Source organism: Saccopteryx leptura, chromosome 2 (assembly GCF_036850995.1).
Source record: "Saccopteryx leptura isolate mSacLep1 chromosome 2, mSacLep1_pri_phased_curated, whole genome shotgun sequence".
NCBI lineage: Eukaryota > Metazoa > Chordata > Mammalia > Chiroptera > Emballonuridae > Saccopteryx > Saccopteryx leptura.
In genome coordinates, this window is record NC_089504.1 from 285,345,155 (window position 1) to 285,362,399 (window position 17,245).

The 17,245-nt window shown below is 49.5% G+C and overlaps 1 protein-coding gene and 1 long non-coding RNA gene across 4 annotated transcripts; one reads left to right on the forward strand and one right to left on the reverse strand.

The window, feature by feature from the left end:
* Positions 1-3,447: 3,447 nt before the first annotated feature.
* HAPLN2 (hyaluronan and proteoglycan link protein 2) lies at positions 3,448-9,900 on the reverse strand. Of its 3 annotated transcripts, XM_066362174.1 has the most exons (8): positions 9,818-9,900; positions 9,521-9,722; positions 9,143-9,201; positions 7,024-7,135; positions 6,099-6,452; positions 5,811-5,927; positions 5,504-5,686; positions 3,448-5,162 (listed from the first exon to the last, which is right to left on the reverse strand). In XM_066362174.1, the coding sequence occupies exons 4-8, from the start codon at positions 7,109-7,111 to the stop codon at positions 4,882-4,884; spliced, it is 1,023 nt and encodes a 340-aa protein (XP_066218271.1). In that variant the 5' UTR covers positions 7,112-7,135; positions 9,143-9,201; positions 9,521-9,722; positions 9,818-9,900; the 3' UTR covers positions 3,448-4,881. The 3 variants fall into 3 exon arrangements, with proteins under 3 accessions (XP_066218271.1, XP_066218269.1, XP_066218270.1); XM_066362172.1 differs by lacking the exon at positions 9,521-9,722; XM_066362173.1 differs by lacking the exon at positions 9,521-9,722 and having other exon boundaries at positions 9,143-9,204.
* Positions 6,452-7,496, forward strand: LOC136390964 (uncharacterized). Its single transcript, XR_010748793.1, has 2 exons — positions 6,452-6,975; positions 7,355-7,496. It is a non-coding gene; the product is annotated as an uncharacterized lncRNA (long non-coding RNA).
* Positions 9,901-17,245: the final 7,345 nt, after the last annotated feature.

The following is a 17,245-nucleotide window of genomic DNA, read 5'->3' on the forward strand; positions in this document are numbered from 1 at the left end:
AAGAATCAATCATTAGTTTTTCGTTGTGCATTGAGACACCTTAATTGTTCATTGATTGCTTTCTCATATGTGCCTTGACCGTGGGCCTTTAGCAGACCGAGTAATCCCTTGCTCAAGCCAGCGACCTTGGTCTAAGCTGGTGAGCTTTTTTTTTGCTCAAGCCAGATGAGCCCGCGCTCAAGCTGGCAACCTGGGGGTCTCAAACCTGGGTTCTCTGCATCCCAGTCCAATGCTCTATCCACTGCGCCACCTCCTGGTCAGGCGTAGCTGATTTTCTTAATGTAGGTGCTTTTTAATAATTTCCTCGTACATGAACAGACACTTCTCCCAGGAAGAAATACAAATGGCCAACAGATATATGAAAAGATGCTCATCTTCTTTAGCTATTAGAGAAATGCAAATCAAAACTGCAATGAGATACCACCTCACACCTGTTAGATTAGCTATTATTAACAAGACAGGTAATAGCAAATGTTGGAGAGGCTGTGGAGAAAAAGGAACCCTCATACACTGTTGGTGGGAATGTAAAGTAGTACAACCATTATGGAAGAAAGTATGGTGGTTCCTCAAAAAACTGAAAATAGAACTACCTTATGACCCAGCAATCCCTCTACTGGGTATATACCCCAAAAACTCAGAAACATTGATACGTAAAGACACATGCAGCCCCATGTTCATTGCAGCATTGTTCACAGTGGCCAGGACATGGAAACAACCAAAAAGCCCGTCAATAGATGACTGGATAAAGAAGATGTGGCACATATACACTATGGAATACTACTCAGCCATAAGAAATGATGACATTGGATCATTTACAGCAAAATGGTGGGATCTTGATAACATGATACGAAATGAAATAAGTAAATCAGAAAAAACCAGGAACTGCATTATTCCATGCGTAGGTGGGACATAAAAGTGAAACTAAGAGCCTGACCTGTGGTGGTGCAGTGGATAAAGCGTCGACCTGGAAATGCTGAGGTCGCCGGTTCGAAACCCTGGGCTTGCCTGGTCAAGGCACATATGGGAGTTGATGCTTCCAGCTCCTCCCCCCTTCTCTCTCTCTCTCTCTCTCTCTCCTTTCTAAAATGAATAAAATAAAAAAAAATTTAAAAAAAGATTGAGTTAAAAAAAAAAAAGTGAAACTAAGAGACATTGATAAGAGTGTGGTGGTTATGGGGAGAGGGGGGAAAGGGAGAGGGAAAGGGGGAGGGGGAGGGGCACAAAGAAAACTAGATAAAAGGTGACAGAGGACAATCTGACTTTGGGTGATGGGTATGCAACATAATTGAACGACAAGATAACCTGGACTTGTTATCTTTGAATATATGTTGATATATCAATATATCCTGATTTATTGATGTCACCCCATTAAAAAAATAAAATTATTAAAAAAATAATAATAATTTCCTCGTATCTCTTCTGGCTGTAGGGTAGCTCAGTGGAATCTGTTTTGTTAACACCAGCAATCAGTTGTTTCACTCCCAATGTGTAAGCCAGAAGGGCATGCTTGCAGGTCTGCACATTCTTGGAGATACCTGCTTCAACTTCACCAACAGTAGCAGCAATAATCAGGACAGCACAATCAGCTGAGATGTACCTGCAATCATGTTTTTGATCAAGTCTCTATGTCCTAGGTCACATAATACTTGCTGGTCTTGAATTTCCACAGGGAGATATCAATGATAATGCCACGCTCACATTCAGCTTTCAGTTTATCCAAGACCCAGGTACACGTGCAGGATTCCTTCCCCATCTCAGCAGCCTTCTTCTCAAATTTTTTTGATGGTTCTTTTGTCGATCTCTCATGTTTGTAGATCAGATGGCCGGTACTGGTAGATTTGTTGAAATCTACATGTCCAATGATGACAATGTTGATATGAGTCTTTTCTTTTCCCATTTTGGCTCAGATTTAGTGGTGATTTTCATGACACCTGTGTTCTGGCAGCAAAGTTGTTGCAAAAAAGCTTTCATATGGTCTCTTGACAAAGCCTGAAGGCATAATAGAGAAGAAAAGCCATCTCTGCCTACAGGCTGAGCTGCTGAGCCAAGGATCTTGGCTTTCTGAGCTGTTGACTCCATAATAGGCCAGAACTTAGAAAATCCAGAAGAGCGCTGGAGGAATGAGTGAATACTAATGTGTCCCAGAATTTAGACTACCCTCCTTGGTGCTTGTGGTAGCCCTGGGTGCCGTTGCTGCTGCCACCAAATAGTATCTCCAATTCTGCTTTTAGGCCAAGGTGCCTGCTCTTTCCCATTCCCTGTGGTTGAATGGGGCTATGTGATTATTTCTGGAAAACAATTGTGAACAGAAGGGACAATTGTCTTTTTGGTCTGCTGTTGATTGGCTGTATAAGACCTTCCAGAGCTTTTTATTTTTTGCTTCTGGCATTGTGATTTACAGCATTTGAGATGGTGACTGTTCTACCAGCCTGGGTCCCTGAATAACTAAAATGAGAAGACCCACCTCTTCTTGACCTGGTAGTGCTTGACGCAACATGCATGTAGCCTGAGTGAGAAATAAATCTTTGTTGTTTTAAGCCACTGTGATTGGGGTTTGTTTGTTATCATAGCATAATGTAGCTTGTCTTAACTAACACAATGCCATACAGCAACCAAGCCTACAAGCTACCTGGTCAGAACCTGAATAATAATAATTATTGTTATTATTGTTATAATAATCATTGATTATTATAGGTTCCACTTACTAAGTGCCTTTTATGTGTGGCAGGCATGTACTACACAGTATACACATTGTGTCAATACTGCTCACAACAAACTTGGAAGGCAGATATTCAATGGGCATAATAGAAAAACCAAAGCTTAGGAACTGGCCTAAATATTTCATTTGCTATCTGAGGATTATTGAAGATGCTCTTCATTTGATCATTATCTGTCCCTTATACGAATTACTATGGGATGAATTCTCTTTAACCATCATAGCAAGAATCCTCTTGGAAAGCAATTTTAAAAAAAAATTATTTTAAGTGAGAGGAGGGAAGGCAGAGACAGATTCTCGCATGCATCCTGACCAGGATCCACCCAGCAAGCCCACTAGGGGGCAATGCTCTGCCCATCTGGGGCCCTGCTCTGCTGCAACCCAAGTCATTTTAGTGCCTGGGGCAGAAACCATGGAGCCATCCTCAGCGCCCAGGGCCAACTCGCTCTAGTAGAGCCTTGGCTGCAGGAGGGGAGGAGAAGAAAGAGAGAGAAAGAGAGAAGTGAGAGGGGGAGAGATGGAGAAGCAGATGGGCGCCTCTCCTGTGTGCCCTGACCAGGAATCGAACCCGGGACATCCACAAGCCAGGGCCGACCCTTTACCACTGAGCCAACCAGCCAGGTCTGGAAAGCAATTTTACATGTATTAAGCACCATTAGAAAGTCCATACCTTTTGCTTCAGTCATAACTATTCTCTAGACCAGGTTTTTGTGGTGCAGTTAGATTGCTTAAACAGTAAAAAATAAAAAGTTATATATATATATATATATGAAAAATAAATGAACAACATTTGAGTTTGTATGTTGAGTTACTAGTATGTTTTCTTTAGCCAGATGTTAATAGTGCTCCTGGTCCAGTTGCCCCTTTTCCCTAGCAGCCATAGTGGTACTGAGTGCTAAACCAAATGCACAATCACTCCAAGTATCAACCCTGCGGGGCCGTGCTTGCTGGTGTGGTGTTTGCCACTTCCTTGCTCATAGGGTTAATTTCCTGCTAGTTGTAACAATGGTATCACTTTCCTTTTTGTGTGTGTCTGTGTGTATGTATGTGTGTGTGACTGAGACAGAGAGAGAGGGATAGACAGAAAGGGAGAGAGATGAGAAGCATCAATTTTTCATTGTGGCTCCTTAGTCTCCTTAGTTGTTTAGTGACTGCTTTCTCATATGTACCTTGACCAGGGGGCTGCAGGAGAGCGAGTGAACTCCTTGATCAAGCCACCGACCTTGGGCTCAAGCCAGCGACCACGGGGTCATATCTATGATCCCACACTCAAACCAGCGACCCCCTGCTCAGCTGGGTGAGCCCGCCCTCAAGCCAGCGACCTTGAGGTTTCCATCCTGGGTCCTTGGCGTCCCAGTCGGACGTTCTATCCACTACGCCACCGCTTGGTCAGGCAACTTTCCTTTCTTTAATAGTAGTCCTTCTGGGAGACTGGCAGGATACAAACACATTTTGAAATATTTTTAGGTCCCACATATTTGTTCTGGTGGAGCCCCGGGGGTAGGACTGGGGGTTGGAGCGCTTCTGGCAGATCTGAAGTACCAGTAACCTCAGATGAGTTTGTGGCGCCCCTGCTGTTGCCTGGCTCAACATCCTCGGTTCTCCGCGTCTCTATCGGGCCAGGTAGCACACGGTGTCTTCAGCGCTCCTTCACCCTTTTGGTGCTCTCTCCTCGCCATCCCCTCTCCTGCAGACTCGTTCCTAAGCGGCCGGAGCCCTTCCGAGGCGAGTAGCAAGCCGGATCGAAGGTCATCTCCCTCCCCGGCGCCTCGCAGCGCTTGTATTAATAGTTTCACCAACGTAAAAAGTTCCCGTTATTTTATTGCTATATACAGAGGTCAGTTACTGTCCCCTAGGCGGCCCTCCCGCCCTCTAGCAGCGGCTGAGTCGTCTGCCAGGGGCACGCGAACTGCCACTGTTCCTCGATCTGCGGGTCCGAGAGCAGTAGCTGCACCCCGCCACCGGGAACGCCACGACCTCCCCTCCCGATACCCGACCGGCTGGGTTCCCGGCCCGCAGCCCTTGGGTCGGGAAGGCTGGTCAAGAGGGGCTGCTCCTCGTCCGGCGGGAGGGGAGGCTCGCGGGAAAGGGGCGGCGAGAGACCCCCCACCCCCACCGTGACTTCTAGGCTTTGTTCCGCGCGCTGGAGAGGGTGCGGTGAGCCCCTACTCCGAGTAGCAGTAGGTCCCGTAGTTGGCCTGCTGGGGCTGGGGAAAGCCGAAGCTGCGCACTCCGGGATCCGGGAGGCCCCCGCAGCGCGGCCGCGGCGTGGTGATGGGGAAGCGCACGCTACCGTCCGCCAGCCAGCCGCCGTCGCACTGGTCCAGCCCCGAGAACTTCCAGGCGGCGTAGAGGTGCCCGACCTTGGCCACCATGGCTCCGCGCCGCCGGCACGCAGCGTGGGCTTCGGGCAGCGTCAGCCGCCCGGGCACGAAGAACACTTGGCCTGGGGACCGAAGCGGGTCACTGACTAGGCGAGAGCAGGACAGGGTGGGGTGCAGCGGGGATTCAGGATCCGAGGGAGCAGAAGCGAGGGGCAGGCTGAGGAGGAGTGAGAACACCCCGGCAGACGTGCCGGTGGGGTTGCGGGAGGAGGGCTGGAGCTGGTGGGCGGAGAGACACGGGGGCCAGGCCTTGAAAAGACAGGCCGGATCCCCAGCCTCCGCCTTCCGCTTTCGCGCCCCAGGCCAAGGTCTGTGCTGTGCGCCGCGCCGCCCATTCCGCAGCACATCAAGCCCCGCCTCCCGACTCGCCTCCCCGCCCCGCGGCGCTCGCCCCGCCCCTCACCTGCCAACGCGGAGGTGAAACAGAACGCGTCGTAGCGGTCGCGCTTCCGGTCGCGGGGCCCGTAGCTGCGGATCCCCGGCCGGCCGTGGCCGCCGCACGGCGCGCGCGCTGTCAGCACAGGGTAGCGCACGGAGCCCTCGAGCAGCCAGCCTGCGTTACACCAGTCCAGCCCCTCCGTCCACGCTGGCGGGAGACGGGAGGATTAGAGGTGTCACAGGCAGAAGCCGGATCCGGAGGCCTTCTCCGCCGGGGCCCCTGTGACAGCCTGGGGAGGGCGGGCCGAGGCGGTACCCGGGGGGTCGCTCACCCTGATACAGCTGGGCGTAGGTAGCCAGGCGTCCGTCCTGCTCCTCGCACGCCAGTTTCGCTTCGTAGTAATTGAACTGGTACCGGCCCCGGCTGGGCTGGTACGGAAACACCACACCTGGGGGTGGGGGGATGGTGAACAGCCTGGGGAGAGCTGGCAAACGAGGGGGGTGGGGAGGAAAAGGCGGTACAATCTAGCAGAGAGGGCTGGGGGAGAGGGGACTCGAACACTCCTATCCCCACCCCCACCACCGCGAGAGAGGAGAGGTCTGTAAACGCAGCGTCTCACCCTCCAGGCGCAGGGTCAGCGCCACGCTCTCGTCCTCGATGCCATTAATGAGTTCACAGCGATACCGGCCCTCGTCCTCCAGGCGCACGCCCGCAATGACCAGGGAGGCGTCTAGGCGATGCCCCTTCCTCATCCTGGCTCGTCCCCCCAGGGCCCCGTAGCCCTGGGCATGCAGTCCGTTGGTGATAAGGATCAGCGTTTCCCGAAGCTCTTCTGGCTCCACTTTGCTCCAGCGTACCTTGTAACTGGGAGGCAGGGTGCCCAGGACGCAGGGCAGCGTGGTTGTGGCGCCACGACGAGAGTGAATGACCTCGTGGATGGGAGGCAGAAGGTAGAAGGGGCCCCGGTGGGATGCTGAGCAGAGGGGGCCACAGTGGCAGGAACTTCCTGACCCCCACTGCCCCAAGTGCCCATCCAGATCTTGTTCCCCAAGCTGCCCACCCTCTCCTCGATTGCACCATCAGCAGTGACTCTCACTCCTTGGGTACCTCCAACAACTGCCCTTTCTACTTTCCCCACACCTGGTTCCTCTCCCCCACTGTTTCCCAGATTCTGGGCAGGATTGAGGTTGTTGTTTTTGTTTGTTTGTTTTTGAGATAGAGATCGAGAGAGAGAAAGATGAGAAGCATCAACTCGTAGTTGCAACACTTTAGTTGTTCATTGATTGCTTCTCATATGTGCCTTGAGGGGGATGGGCTCCAGCCAAATCAGTGACTCCTTGCACAAGATAGCGACCTTGGGATCTTGTGGATGATCACTTGCTCAAGCCTCAAACCTGCGACCCCGCGCTCAAGCTGGTGAACCTGCGCTGAAGCCGATGAGCCTGTGCTCAGCCCGGGGACCTTGAGATTTCTAACCTGGGACCTCAGCATCCCAGGTCGACATTCTATCCCCTGCGTGGGTCAGACTAAGACTGAGGTCTTACCTGGGCCCCCCAGGGCTTTGTGGAGGATGGTGAAGGCCCAAGGGAGAAGGAAGTGACAGACTGTAGGGAGATGGAGCCAGACTTGCATGATGGAGAGTCAGCCCAGCTGGGTCTACAGGGCACAAAACGTGGACCATTCTTTAGGACTAAGGGAATGGGATCAGGCAAGAGAAAGCAGTCATTAGGAATTCCTCAGAGGAGACTGTCCAGCTGGAAGCACTGGAGCGGAAAGAGATGCTTATGTTGGTGGCAAAAGGAAGGTGATAGCGTAGGGGGTCAGTAGCAACCACACCCCACCCTTACCCATCCCTCTTCTCTCCTATCCCTTCAGTCAGCAGGTCCTCTACCTATCCCCTGCTCATCACAAGTGCCACTTCCTAAGCCTTGCCATCTGGATTGCCAGCTTCAGTCTCTCTCCTCTCCCAACACCTGTTCCCATCTGAAGCCAGAATAAATATGATTTGGTCACTCTCCTGCTTGAAACAGTGGCTCCCTGTTGCCCTTTAGAATAAAGCCCACTTGCCTAAAGCACCGCTTCTAAGACTGTGATCCAGTTTCCCCCTGCACTTCACCACCTGTGCCCTCTGCACTGCACTCCACACATGTTGGACTTTTGGCTCCCAAACAGTCCAAGTTCACTCTCCCCTCCTCACAGCCAGCAGTTGGGGCTTCACCTCCACTGGGAAGCCTTTTCTCTTCCCCCACCTTCACCACACTGTAGTGCACTGTGGTCCACTTGCCTGGTTCCCCTACTGCACTGAACTGGGGACTTTTCTTCTCTTAGAAGTATTTAAATTTTATTTATTTATTTATTTTAGAGAGAGAAAGGGGGAGAGAAAGAAGCATCAACTAGTTGTTCCACTTAGTTGTGCACTTATTGGTTGCTTCTCCTATGTGCCCTGACCAGGGATCAAACCTGTGACCTCAGTGCATTGAGATGATGCTCTATGCGCTGAGCTACCTGGCCAGGGCCTAGTTGTGAGGATTTGATGAAAATAATATATGTAGCTCCAGCTGGGTAGCTCAGTTGGTTAGCATGTCATCCCAATAAGCCAGGGGTACAGGTTCAATCCCTGGTCAGGGTACCTACAAAAATCAACGAATTAATGCATAAATAAGTGGAAATTGATGTTTTTTTCTATGCCTTCCTCTCTTTCTAAAATCAATCAATAAATAGAAAATAATGTATTTAACTGCTTAAAATAGAGCCTGATCTATAGTAAGTGCTATGTACCTATATGTTAGTTAATTTCTGTAGCACCCAGCATAATTTCTGGCATGGTTTAGGTACTAAAATTTTTTAATTGAATTTATTGGGGTGACATTGGCTAATAAAATTATACAGGTTTCAGGTGGAGAATTCTACTATACATCATCTGTATATTGCATTGAATGTCCACCACCCCAAGTCAAGTCTCCCTCACCTCTATCTATCCCCCCTCTACTTTTCACCTCCCCCCACCCCAGTAAGTACTAATATATGTGTGTGTTAATGAATGAGCTCATATTAAGGACTTCTGGGAAGGAGAGCTGGGACATGTGGAGAGGGAGGAAACACTGAGGGGGAGTCAGAAAGCTAAGGAGCTGAGCTCCATCTTCCTGCAAATGAAGGCCAAGCACGACCTTGCAGAAGGAGAGATGGGGGTTAGGCACAGAAAGGACTTCCCAGTGGCTAAAGGAGAAAAGTATCTGGAATGGGGACATGAGTGAGAGCACTTCTGTACAAGGAGAACCTTGTAAACAGAGTGGTAGAGGGAACCAAGACTGACTGAGGGACCAATAGTAATAGCGAGGTAGCATGTTCAGTTTAATATGCCTGAAATGGCTCTAGCGCTTTACATGTCTACTTTTATGTTTACTCCTCTCAGCAATCCTACAAGGTAGAAACAATTATGAATCCCATTTTATATACTCAAACAAAAGTGCATATATTTTAGTAAACTTGAGTGAGATCAAACAGTTTGTAAGAGGAGGGATTTTCTGGGATTTGAATCTGGATCTGACTGAGGCTGAAGCACCTAATAACTGATCTATATTTCTGTATTTTAGAGCACGTGCAGACACAATTTCTTCATACCTCTTACAGAGAATGAGAGAGGCCAATAGCTCCAGTGCCTACCTGTTAGAAGCTGGTCTCTTCACAGAGATGGAGGGAGCAGTGATGGGCAGCTTTCTGTCCTGCTGGAGGAAGAGGTTCCTGGTGAAGGAGGTGCCTGGGGCGCTTGGAGGTTCCGGCACCTCAGAGGCCTGGACTCAGGCCCCTGGTCACTGCAGTTACTCTTTGCACCTTTAAGGAAGGGCTTCTGCCCTGAGCTCACAGAAGAAGCCAAGATGCCCAGAAGTCTGCTACCCTTCAGTCCACTAAGGCGAGGCTAAGTGACCAGGCACTCTATCTGTGGTGCTCACTGTCCTGGGCCCGGGGGAAGATGCTGGGCTTGGGCTCTGGGGTAGCCCCACTAAGGGGTATGGAGTAAAGGAAGCAACCAGGAATGATCACCTGGAAGAGTGCAGAGTAAGGTGCCTTATTTCATCTAGATGCTCTTGGACCAGAGAAGAGTGGATTGATTGGTGGGTATGAGGATGTTGTGCCAATGAGGCTCAAAGATCCATAGCTGTCAAGCTCTAGATGCCTCCATTTTTCCATTTGGACCTCACTTGCAGGCTGAGCTGCTGGACCAAGGATCTTGGCTTTCTGGGGCCTTGATTCCATAATAGGCCAGAAGTTAGAAAACCCAGAAGAGCAGTGGGGGAATGGAGCACCCCTTCCCTCCCCCTTTCCCAACAAAGTCCTCACCTCTGCCCTCCGGTGCCTGGGTGTGCATCGCCTACGGGAAGAGGCTTTTCCAATGGGAACCGACTTTCAGGACCTCCAGTTGTTTCAAGAAACCTGACCCCTTCTTTCCAACCCCCCCCCATTTGTCCATCTTTCTGTCCTTTCCCTCTCTGTCCCCACCCCATCAGAAGCACAATTTCCCATTGTCCCCATCTTTCCCCCATTGTTGAACAACAGGGGCCCTTTCTTTATCCTGTGGGTAGTGGCAACAAAATGTCAACAGCTGGGGATGTGGGGTGCAGGACCGGCTGGCACACAGCACCGGAAAGGGGCCTGGGTGGGGGTGGGTCTAGAACAGTAACTGACATCCTCAGAACAGAATGCGATGAGAGGGAGACGATGGTCAGTGAGAAGGTTGAAATGGGTCTCCCGTCAATACTGTAAGCTTCAAGGCTTTACAGAGATTCTGTGTGGGGCTGGGCTCCCCAGAGAGCAGAGTGGTTGGTTAGAATTGCAATAGGGGAGATGGAAATTAGACAGCAAGGAGGGTTTTTCTGTCCTCAGGAAGGGACATGGCGATTTCTGAGGATGAAAGGATCTGGGAAGTCTCTCTGTGAGAAACCATATCATTTTTTTCCTAGTTTCGCACCACCTCTTTCAGCCCACGTAGATAATATTACAGTTCTCAATAGAAAGGAGATCCTTAACTTCACTGGTTAGAAACTCACTTCTCAAAAGTCCCTCTTGTTAGGAAATTCTTTCTGAAGGCAACTCCTGTTGGGAGTTCAAGCTCACTTTTAAAGTTTTTCTATTGAAGTATAATTTACAGGCAACAAAATGCACAGCTCAATAAATTTTGACGTGTGCACACACCATGTAATTATCCCCCTTGCCCATCAAGGTATAGAACCTTTTCAACACCCAGAATAAGCACGTTTCTTTTTTGTTTGTTATCAATGCAGAGGGAGGACTCCCTCCATAAATAGCCATTTAGAAATGTTCTGAGCTTCAAATTACCCCTGATCTCCACTGAGCAACCACATACTGGTAGTTTTGTGTTTTTAGAATCATACATCTTCAGAACTGGAGGGGACCTCAGGATGCTTCGCCTCCTCCGTTACCAGATGAAGAGGAAAAGGAAGGGAAAGGGATTTGCCCAAGACCATGCAGAAGGCAGCTGATGAGTCAAACCTAGAACTTGCTGCTTTTTTTTTTTTTTTAAGTGATTCCTCTTCCACTCCTCAACTTTCCAAGTTGGAAGAGTTGCAGGATTTTCACCAGGGCCAGAGAGAATAACAGGAGTTCACCCCATGGTACTCTTTAGGAACTTGATTGACTGTTTTTCCCCCTGCCTTCTTCATTCCTGTTCCTAAGCCCTTCCCTCCTCCCAGAGAGAAGGACAAACAGAGAAGACAAATAATGCCTGTCTCCTGGGCCAGGATACCCTGAGCCAGTGCATCTGATTGGCTTCTACCCAACTCAAACAAACAGCCTCCCACAGAGAGGGGGAGAGAATGAAGGCTCCACCGCGGGTCGCTGGCGTTCCCAGGCTCATGCTTCACCTACTGCTCTTTTCTCCCCAGATCACTTTTGAACTGTGGTTTGGAAGGCTCTGGTATGTAAAGTCACAAAAGGCTGAATATGACAGGAAAACCTAGAACTATTTGATAGATGCCAAAAGAACCCTTTGAAGGTAGAATGATAAAGAGACAGACAAGACATAAGCTTACTGAATAGCCAAGCCCTGTTTAATTTGCTCAAGGTCACTTTCATTCTCAGCATTCCCCAAGACACTGCAAAACAGGAATCAAATAAGACTGCTCAGGCTTGAGTTGGCTCCTTTCCACTGAACCAGCATCTTTTAAAGAGAGGCTTTTGCCACTCCTGTTACATACTGACCAGGTTGAGGTGGGATCATAGAACAAGCATAGAGTCCTGATACCTCTTTCCCTAACATTACAGGCTCAGTTTACACGCTACAGCCACATTTAGCTGACGAATTTTCTTGACCCCTGGTGATGGCATGATTCAAGTTTCCTACTGGGATTGTTGCATGAGGGACTGGGAGAGTTGGCAAAAGGGCTCTTTACAGGGAAGAATTTATATACACAACTGCCTCCCCTGCCTCCCTGCCTCCCCTGCCTCCCTGCCTCCCTGCCTCCCTGCCTCCCCTGCCTCCCTTGCCTCCCCTGCCTCCCTGCCTCCCCTGCCTCCCTGCCTCCCCTGCCTCCCCTGCCTCCACTGCTTCCTTGCCTCCCTGCCTCCACTGTCTCCCTGCCTCCCTTGCTTCCTTGCCTCCCTGCCTCCACTGTCTCCCTGCCTCCCTTGCTTCCTTGTCTCCCTGCCTCCACTGCTTCCTTGCCTCCCTGCCTCCCTGCCTCCACTGCTTCCTTGCCTCCCTGCCTCCCTGCCTCCCCTGCCTCCCTGCCTCCCTGCCTCCCCTGCCTCCCTTGCCTCCCTGCCTCCACTGTCTCCCTGCCTCCACTGCTTCCTTGCCTCCCTGCCTCCCTGCCTCCCCTGCCTCCCTGCCTCCCTGCCTCCCCTGCCTCCCTTGCCTCCCTGCCTCCACTGTCTCCCTGCCTCCACTGCTTCCTTGCCTCCCTGCCTCCCTGCCTCCCCTGCCTCCCTGCCTCCCTGCCTCCCCTGCCTCCCTTGCCTCCTTGCCTCCCCTGCCTCCACTGTCTCCCTGCCTCCCTGCCTCCACTGCTTCCTTGCCTCCCTGCCTCCACTGTCTCCCTGCCTCCCCTGCCTCCACTGCTTCCTTGCCTCCCTGCCTCCCCTGCCTCCCTGCCTCCCTGCCTCCCTGCCTCCCCTGCCTCCACTGTCTCCCTGCCTCCCCTGCCTCCACTGTCTCCCTGCCTCCCTGCCTCCCCTGCCTCCCTTGCCTCCCTGCCTCCCTTGCCTCCCTGCCTCCCTGCCTCCCCTGCCTCCCTGCCTCCCCTGCCTCCACTGTCTCCCTGCCTCCCTGCCTCCACTGCTTCCTTGCCTCCCTGCCTCCCCTGTCTCCCCTGTCTCCCCTGCCTCCCTTGCCTCCCTGCCTCCCCTGCCTCCACTGTCTCCCTGCCTCCCTGCCTCCACTGCTTCCTTGCCTCCCTGCCTCCCTGTCTCCCTGCCTCCCTGCCTCCACTGCTTCCTTGCCTCCCTGCAGCAGGCTTCTCTGGAGGTGCTACAGGGAAGCTTCACATTCCCCTGCTGGATCTGCCTTTCTCCTCCTTCTTGGGGTCTCCCAGGTTACCCCCTTTTTTCAGGCCCATACTCAGAAATCTTATGGGACTGAATCCTGGCTGCACTATAGGACAATTTGGGAGGTGAGCCTGGGGAGTCAGCCTTGAGGAAAGACATGCTTTTGACTCAGAAGGCCGTCCTGTACCCTGAGCAGCCTTTGTCCTGTGGATAGAGCCAAGAGTGGGAAGGAAGTGGGAGATGAGGTCCACGTTTGACAGGCTGCCAACCTGGAGCATGAGGCGTAAGGTCACATGAGCTACAGGAGGAACACTGGACAGTGAATCAGGAACCCTGTTCCAGCCAGATGACCTCATATGAAACTTGATACCAAACTCCTGGTGCTTCAGGCTTTCTAACGATCTGGTAGACACCGTATCTGCCCAACAGGACTGGCTGGTGTGAAGGTGATGAAACAGCATTCTACAAAGTGAAAAGCACACGATGAATTAGGTTCATTGTTCTATGGTTGGTCCAAATCGAAACAAGGCGAGAGTGAGGGAGAACAAGGTGGAAAAGAGATGAGGCCATTGGACCCACCCGTCCTTGCACTAGCCACATCCTCTGAGACCAGGCCGTTCTATACAGTGAAGGTAACAACTGGCATGACCCTGAAAATCCGAGGCAGCAGTAGAGAAGAAGAGGAAAAAGGGAATAAGGAAGGGGAGAGGAAGGAAGGAAGGGAGGAAGGGGAGGCAAGGATGGTAGAGGGACAAAGACCTCTCCCTCTTACTCTGTATTTCCATCTCCAGGGAGAGCATGAGGGTTCACTACCATGCCTCAGATACCATGTGGAACCCTGTCCCATACAGAACTCAGCCCTGTTCATTATTTCAGCCATCCTTCCCTTTTTAAAGATTTTATTTATTGATCTTACAGAGAGAAGAGAGGGAGAGAGGTGTGGAGCAAGAAGTATCAACTCATAGTTGCTTCACTTTAGTTGGTCATTGCTTGCTTCTTGTATGTGCCTTGACCAGGCAAGCCTGGGGTTTTGCACTGGGGACTCAGTGTTCTGGGGTGATGTTAACCCACTGTGCCACCACAGGTCAGGCTCCAGCCCCTTTATTTGGGGCTCTCAAGAAGTGGGCCTCACATCAGTACTGATCAGAACCTAGAAACTAGACGTGAAGAGATCCAGAGGAAAGAGTTGGCTGGGTGTATGGGTAGCCCTTTCCTGGCTCTGAAAGTTGTTGAAGGAATGGACTGGGGACATCAGGTTGTCATCTCAACCTGACAAGCATTCAGTCAACACCATCTCTATTCTGAGGGCATTGTGCAGGCGGAGGTCAGCTATTGATTCTCGGAAGTCCCTTTCTGAAGGGCTTCTGCGCAGTGAACTGTGTGAGGGACAGAAGTAAATGGCCTGAGGAAGTGTCTGGCCTAGTGGGGCCCTACCTGTTCTGTCTCCCTGAGAGATGGATGAGGGTAAAGTGAGAGATGGAAAGTGCAGAGAACAGTACAAGACAAATGTCTAGAAGTCATTTTCATGGTTACTAAGATTTAACAGTTATATTTTACTTATCATGTCACCTATCATTCTGTTTGTAACAGTCAGTTCACTGTCATATTCAAGTGGATCATTTAAACTGTATTTTTGTCCCTGACTGTGTAGCTCAGTTGGTTAGAGTATCATCCTGAACCTCAGAGGTTGCCAGTTTGATCCCCAGTCAGGGCATATATGGGAACAGCTTGTTTCTGTCTGTTTGTTTCTTCTCTCTCCCTTCCTCTCTCTCTAAAATCATTTTTTTTAAAAAAACACTGTATTTTTGTTCAACTACACCTACATATACCTGGAGACCGCCTCCTCGTTTCACCTGTCCTCCTCACTCCCCAGGACCCAGGGCTGGCTCTCTCAATCCCGGCTTCTGTCATTCCAGACAGTCTAGGCTGGATCTGACTTTAATCTGTACAGACACTCATACTCAGTCTCACACTGGTCAAACTTAAACCCAGAAGCAAGAAGACTTGCAAGTATTATTCACCCATTGTCAACCATAGTTTGACTAATTTTAAAAAGTAGTCCCCATCTTGCATTCTTTCACATGGGAGAAATAAATATTATCACAATATAATGATTCCCATTTTATGGACAAGGAAACTGATGTCCTGAGAAGATTAGTAATTTATTCAAGGTCCTATAGGTACTTTTTTTTTTTTAATTCAGTGATAGGAGAGGAGGCAGAGAGACAGACTCCCGCATGTGCCCCCATGGAGATCCACCTGGCAAGCCCACTAGAGGGTAATACTCTCTCTGCCCATCTGGGGTTTGCTCAGTTGCTCAGCAAATAAGCTTTTCTTAGCGCCTGAGGTGGAGGCCATGGAGCCATCCTTAGTGCCTAGGGCCAACTCACTCCAATTGAGTAATGGCTGCAGGAGAGGAAAAGAGGGAGAGGGAAGGAGAGGGGGAGAGAGAGAGAGAGAGAGAGAGAGAGAGAGAGAGAGAGAAGAGAAGAGAAGAGAAGAGAAGAGAAGAGAAGAGAAGAGAAGAGAAGAGAAGAGAAGAGAAGAGAAGAGAAGAGAAGAGAAGAGAAGAGAAGGGGTGAGGGGGGGAGAAGCAGATGGGCGCTTCTCCTCTGTGCCCTGACAGGGAATTAAACCCGGACATACACATGCCCAGCTGCTCTACCACTGAGCCAACTGGCCAGGGCTGGTCCTATAGCTACTAAGTAACCCAAGTAGCTTATCACCAAAGTAGATGAGTTCTTTCCTTTTGTGAAAGAATAATTTCTCCAAACTTGGAAAAGGTAAAATGAGGATTGGTGCTTTTTGGTATTGCTTTGGAATATCATCTAAAAAGCTTGCTTGACACTCATCTGACTCTCCTAGGGAATGTAACTTTGATGTCACAGTGTATTTGATACATAATCTGCAACTGACAAAGGTGCAGATTTTTACAGTCCTGTACAATTAATGATTAGTGGTTAACCTACAGAAGTTGATAAAATAAGACTGTTTTATTACCCAACAGAGAAGTGAACCACCAAGGTGTTTTGGTTTTATTGTCCTAAAAAGTTGACCAGTCTTATATTTAAATTAGCAATCTTATTTCATCATTCCTTTCTTATTGACTATATCCCTGTTTCTCAAATGCTCTTCAAAGAAATTCTTTTGTCTTTTTCTTTGGTTCCCTATTAATGAGCTAATCTAATCTTTGGCATGAGTTAGCAAATAACTTGGATTGGTTTATTCCACTTCTCAGCTTTCCTATACTGAAAGCAACACACTAGCGTTCTCTTCTTCCCTTGAATAGCAGATCCACTGGTAGAACTAGCACAAGGTTTCCCTTGAAACTGAAGCTCCTTGAGGATAGGACACTGTATCTCTAGTCTACAATGGACCAGCAATGAGCACTAGGAGAAAGTGGCCATTCTCAGCAAGAGTCCTCTACAGTGACTTCTTGTAATTAAGCCATCTTTTGCTGCTGCTGCTCCAGAGGGCCACCATTGTTTTAGCAACTGAATCCCATTAGTGGTCAGACTTTATAACACAGCCATTGTGCTTCCTCCAGGAAGTCTTTTTTAACAAAAGCAAAAACCAATTTAACACCTTTTTACCTGGCATATACCAAGCATCCAAAAAATGTTTACTCAATAACTAAAGAAAATTGAGGTTTTCTTCTTATTTTTGCAAACTTAACCCAAAGGTAATATGACATAGTATTTAAGTTCCATGAGTTCTGAAATTTGAGTGGGGATAAATCTCAATCCTGCTACCTACTAACTGACAGCATTAGTCAACTTACCTACATTCTCTTTGCTTCATTGCTTTCATCTAAAAATGAGGCTAACTCAAAAAATTAAGAATAGAACTACTATATGACCCAGCAATCCATCTACTGGGTATCCACCCCCAAAACTTGAAAACATTGGCATGTAAAGACACATGCACCCCCATGTTCATTGAAGTATTATTCACAGTGGCCAAGACATGGAAACAACCAAAGTGTTCCTTGATAGAGGATTGGATAAAGAAGATATGGTACATATATACAATGAGATATCACCTCACACCAGTCAGAATGGCACTCATCAACAAAACAACACAGAATAAGTGCTGGCGAGGATGTGGAAAAAAGGGAACCCTCCTGCACTGCTGGTGGGAATGCAGACTGGTGCAGCCACTGTGGAAAACAGTATGGAGATTCCTCAAAAAATTAAAAATGGTGGCCTGACATGTGGTGGCGCAGTGGATAAAGCATCGACCTGGAAATGCTGAGGTCACTGGTTC

Bases quoted from the DNA above. Each gene is read 5' to 3' on its own strand.
- HAPLN2 (XM_066362172.1), bottom strand. From the start codon at position 7,111: ATGCAAGTCTGGCTCCATCTCCCTACAGTCTGTCACTTCCTTCTCCCT. The intron at 5,687-5,810 runs GTGAGCGACCCC...GTCTCCCGCCAG, and splicing joins CTACGCCCAGCTGTATCAGG to CGTGGACGGAGGGGCTGGAC. The intron at 5,163-5,503 runs GTGAGGGGCGGG...TTCGGTCCCCAG, and splicing joins TTTCACCTCCGCGTTGGCAG to GCCAAGTGTTCTTCGTGCCC.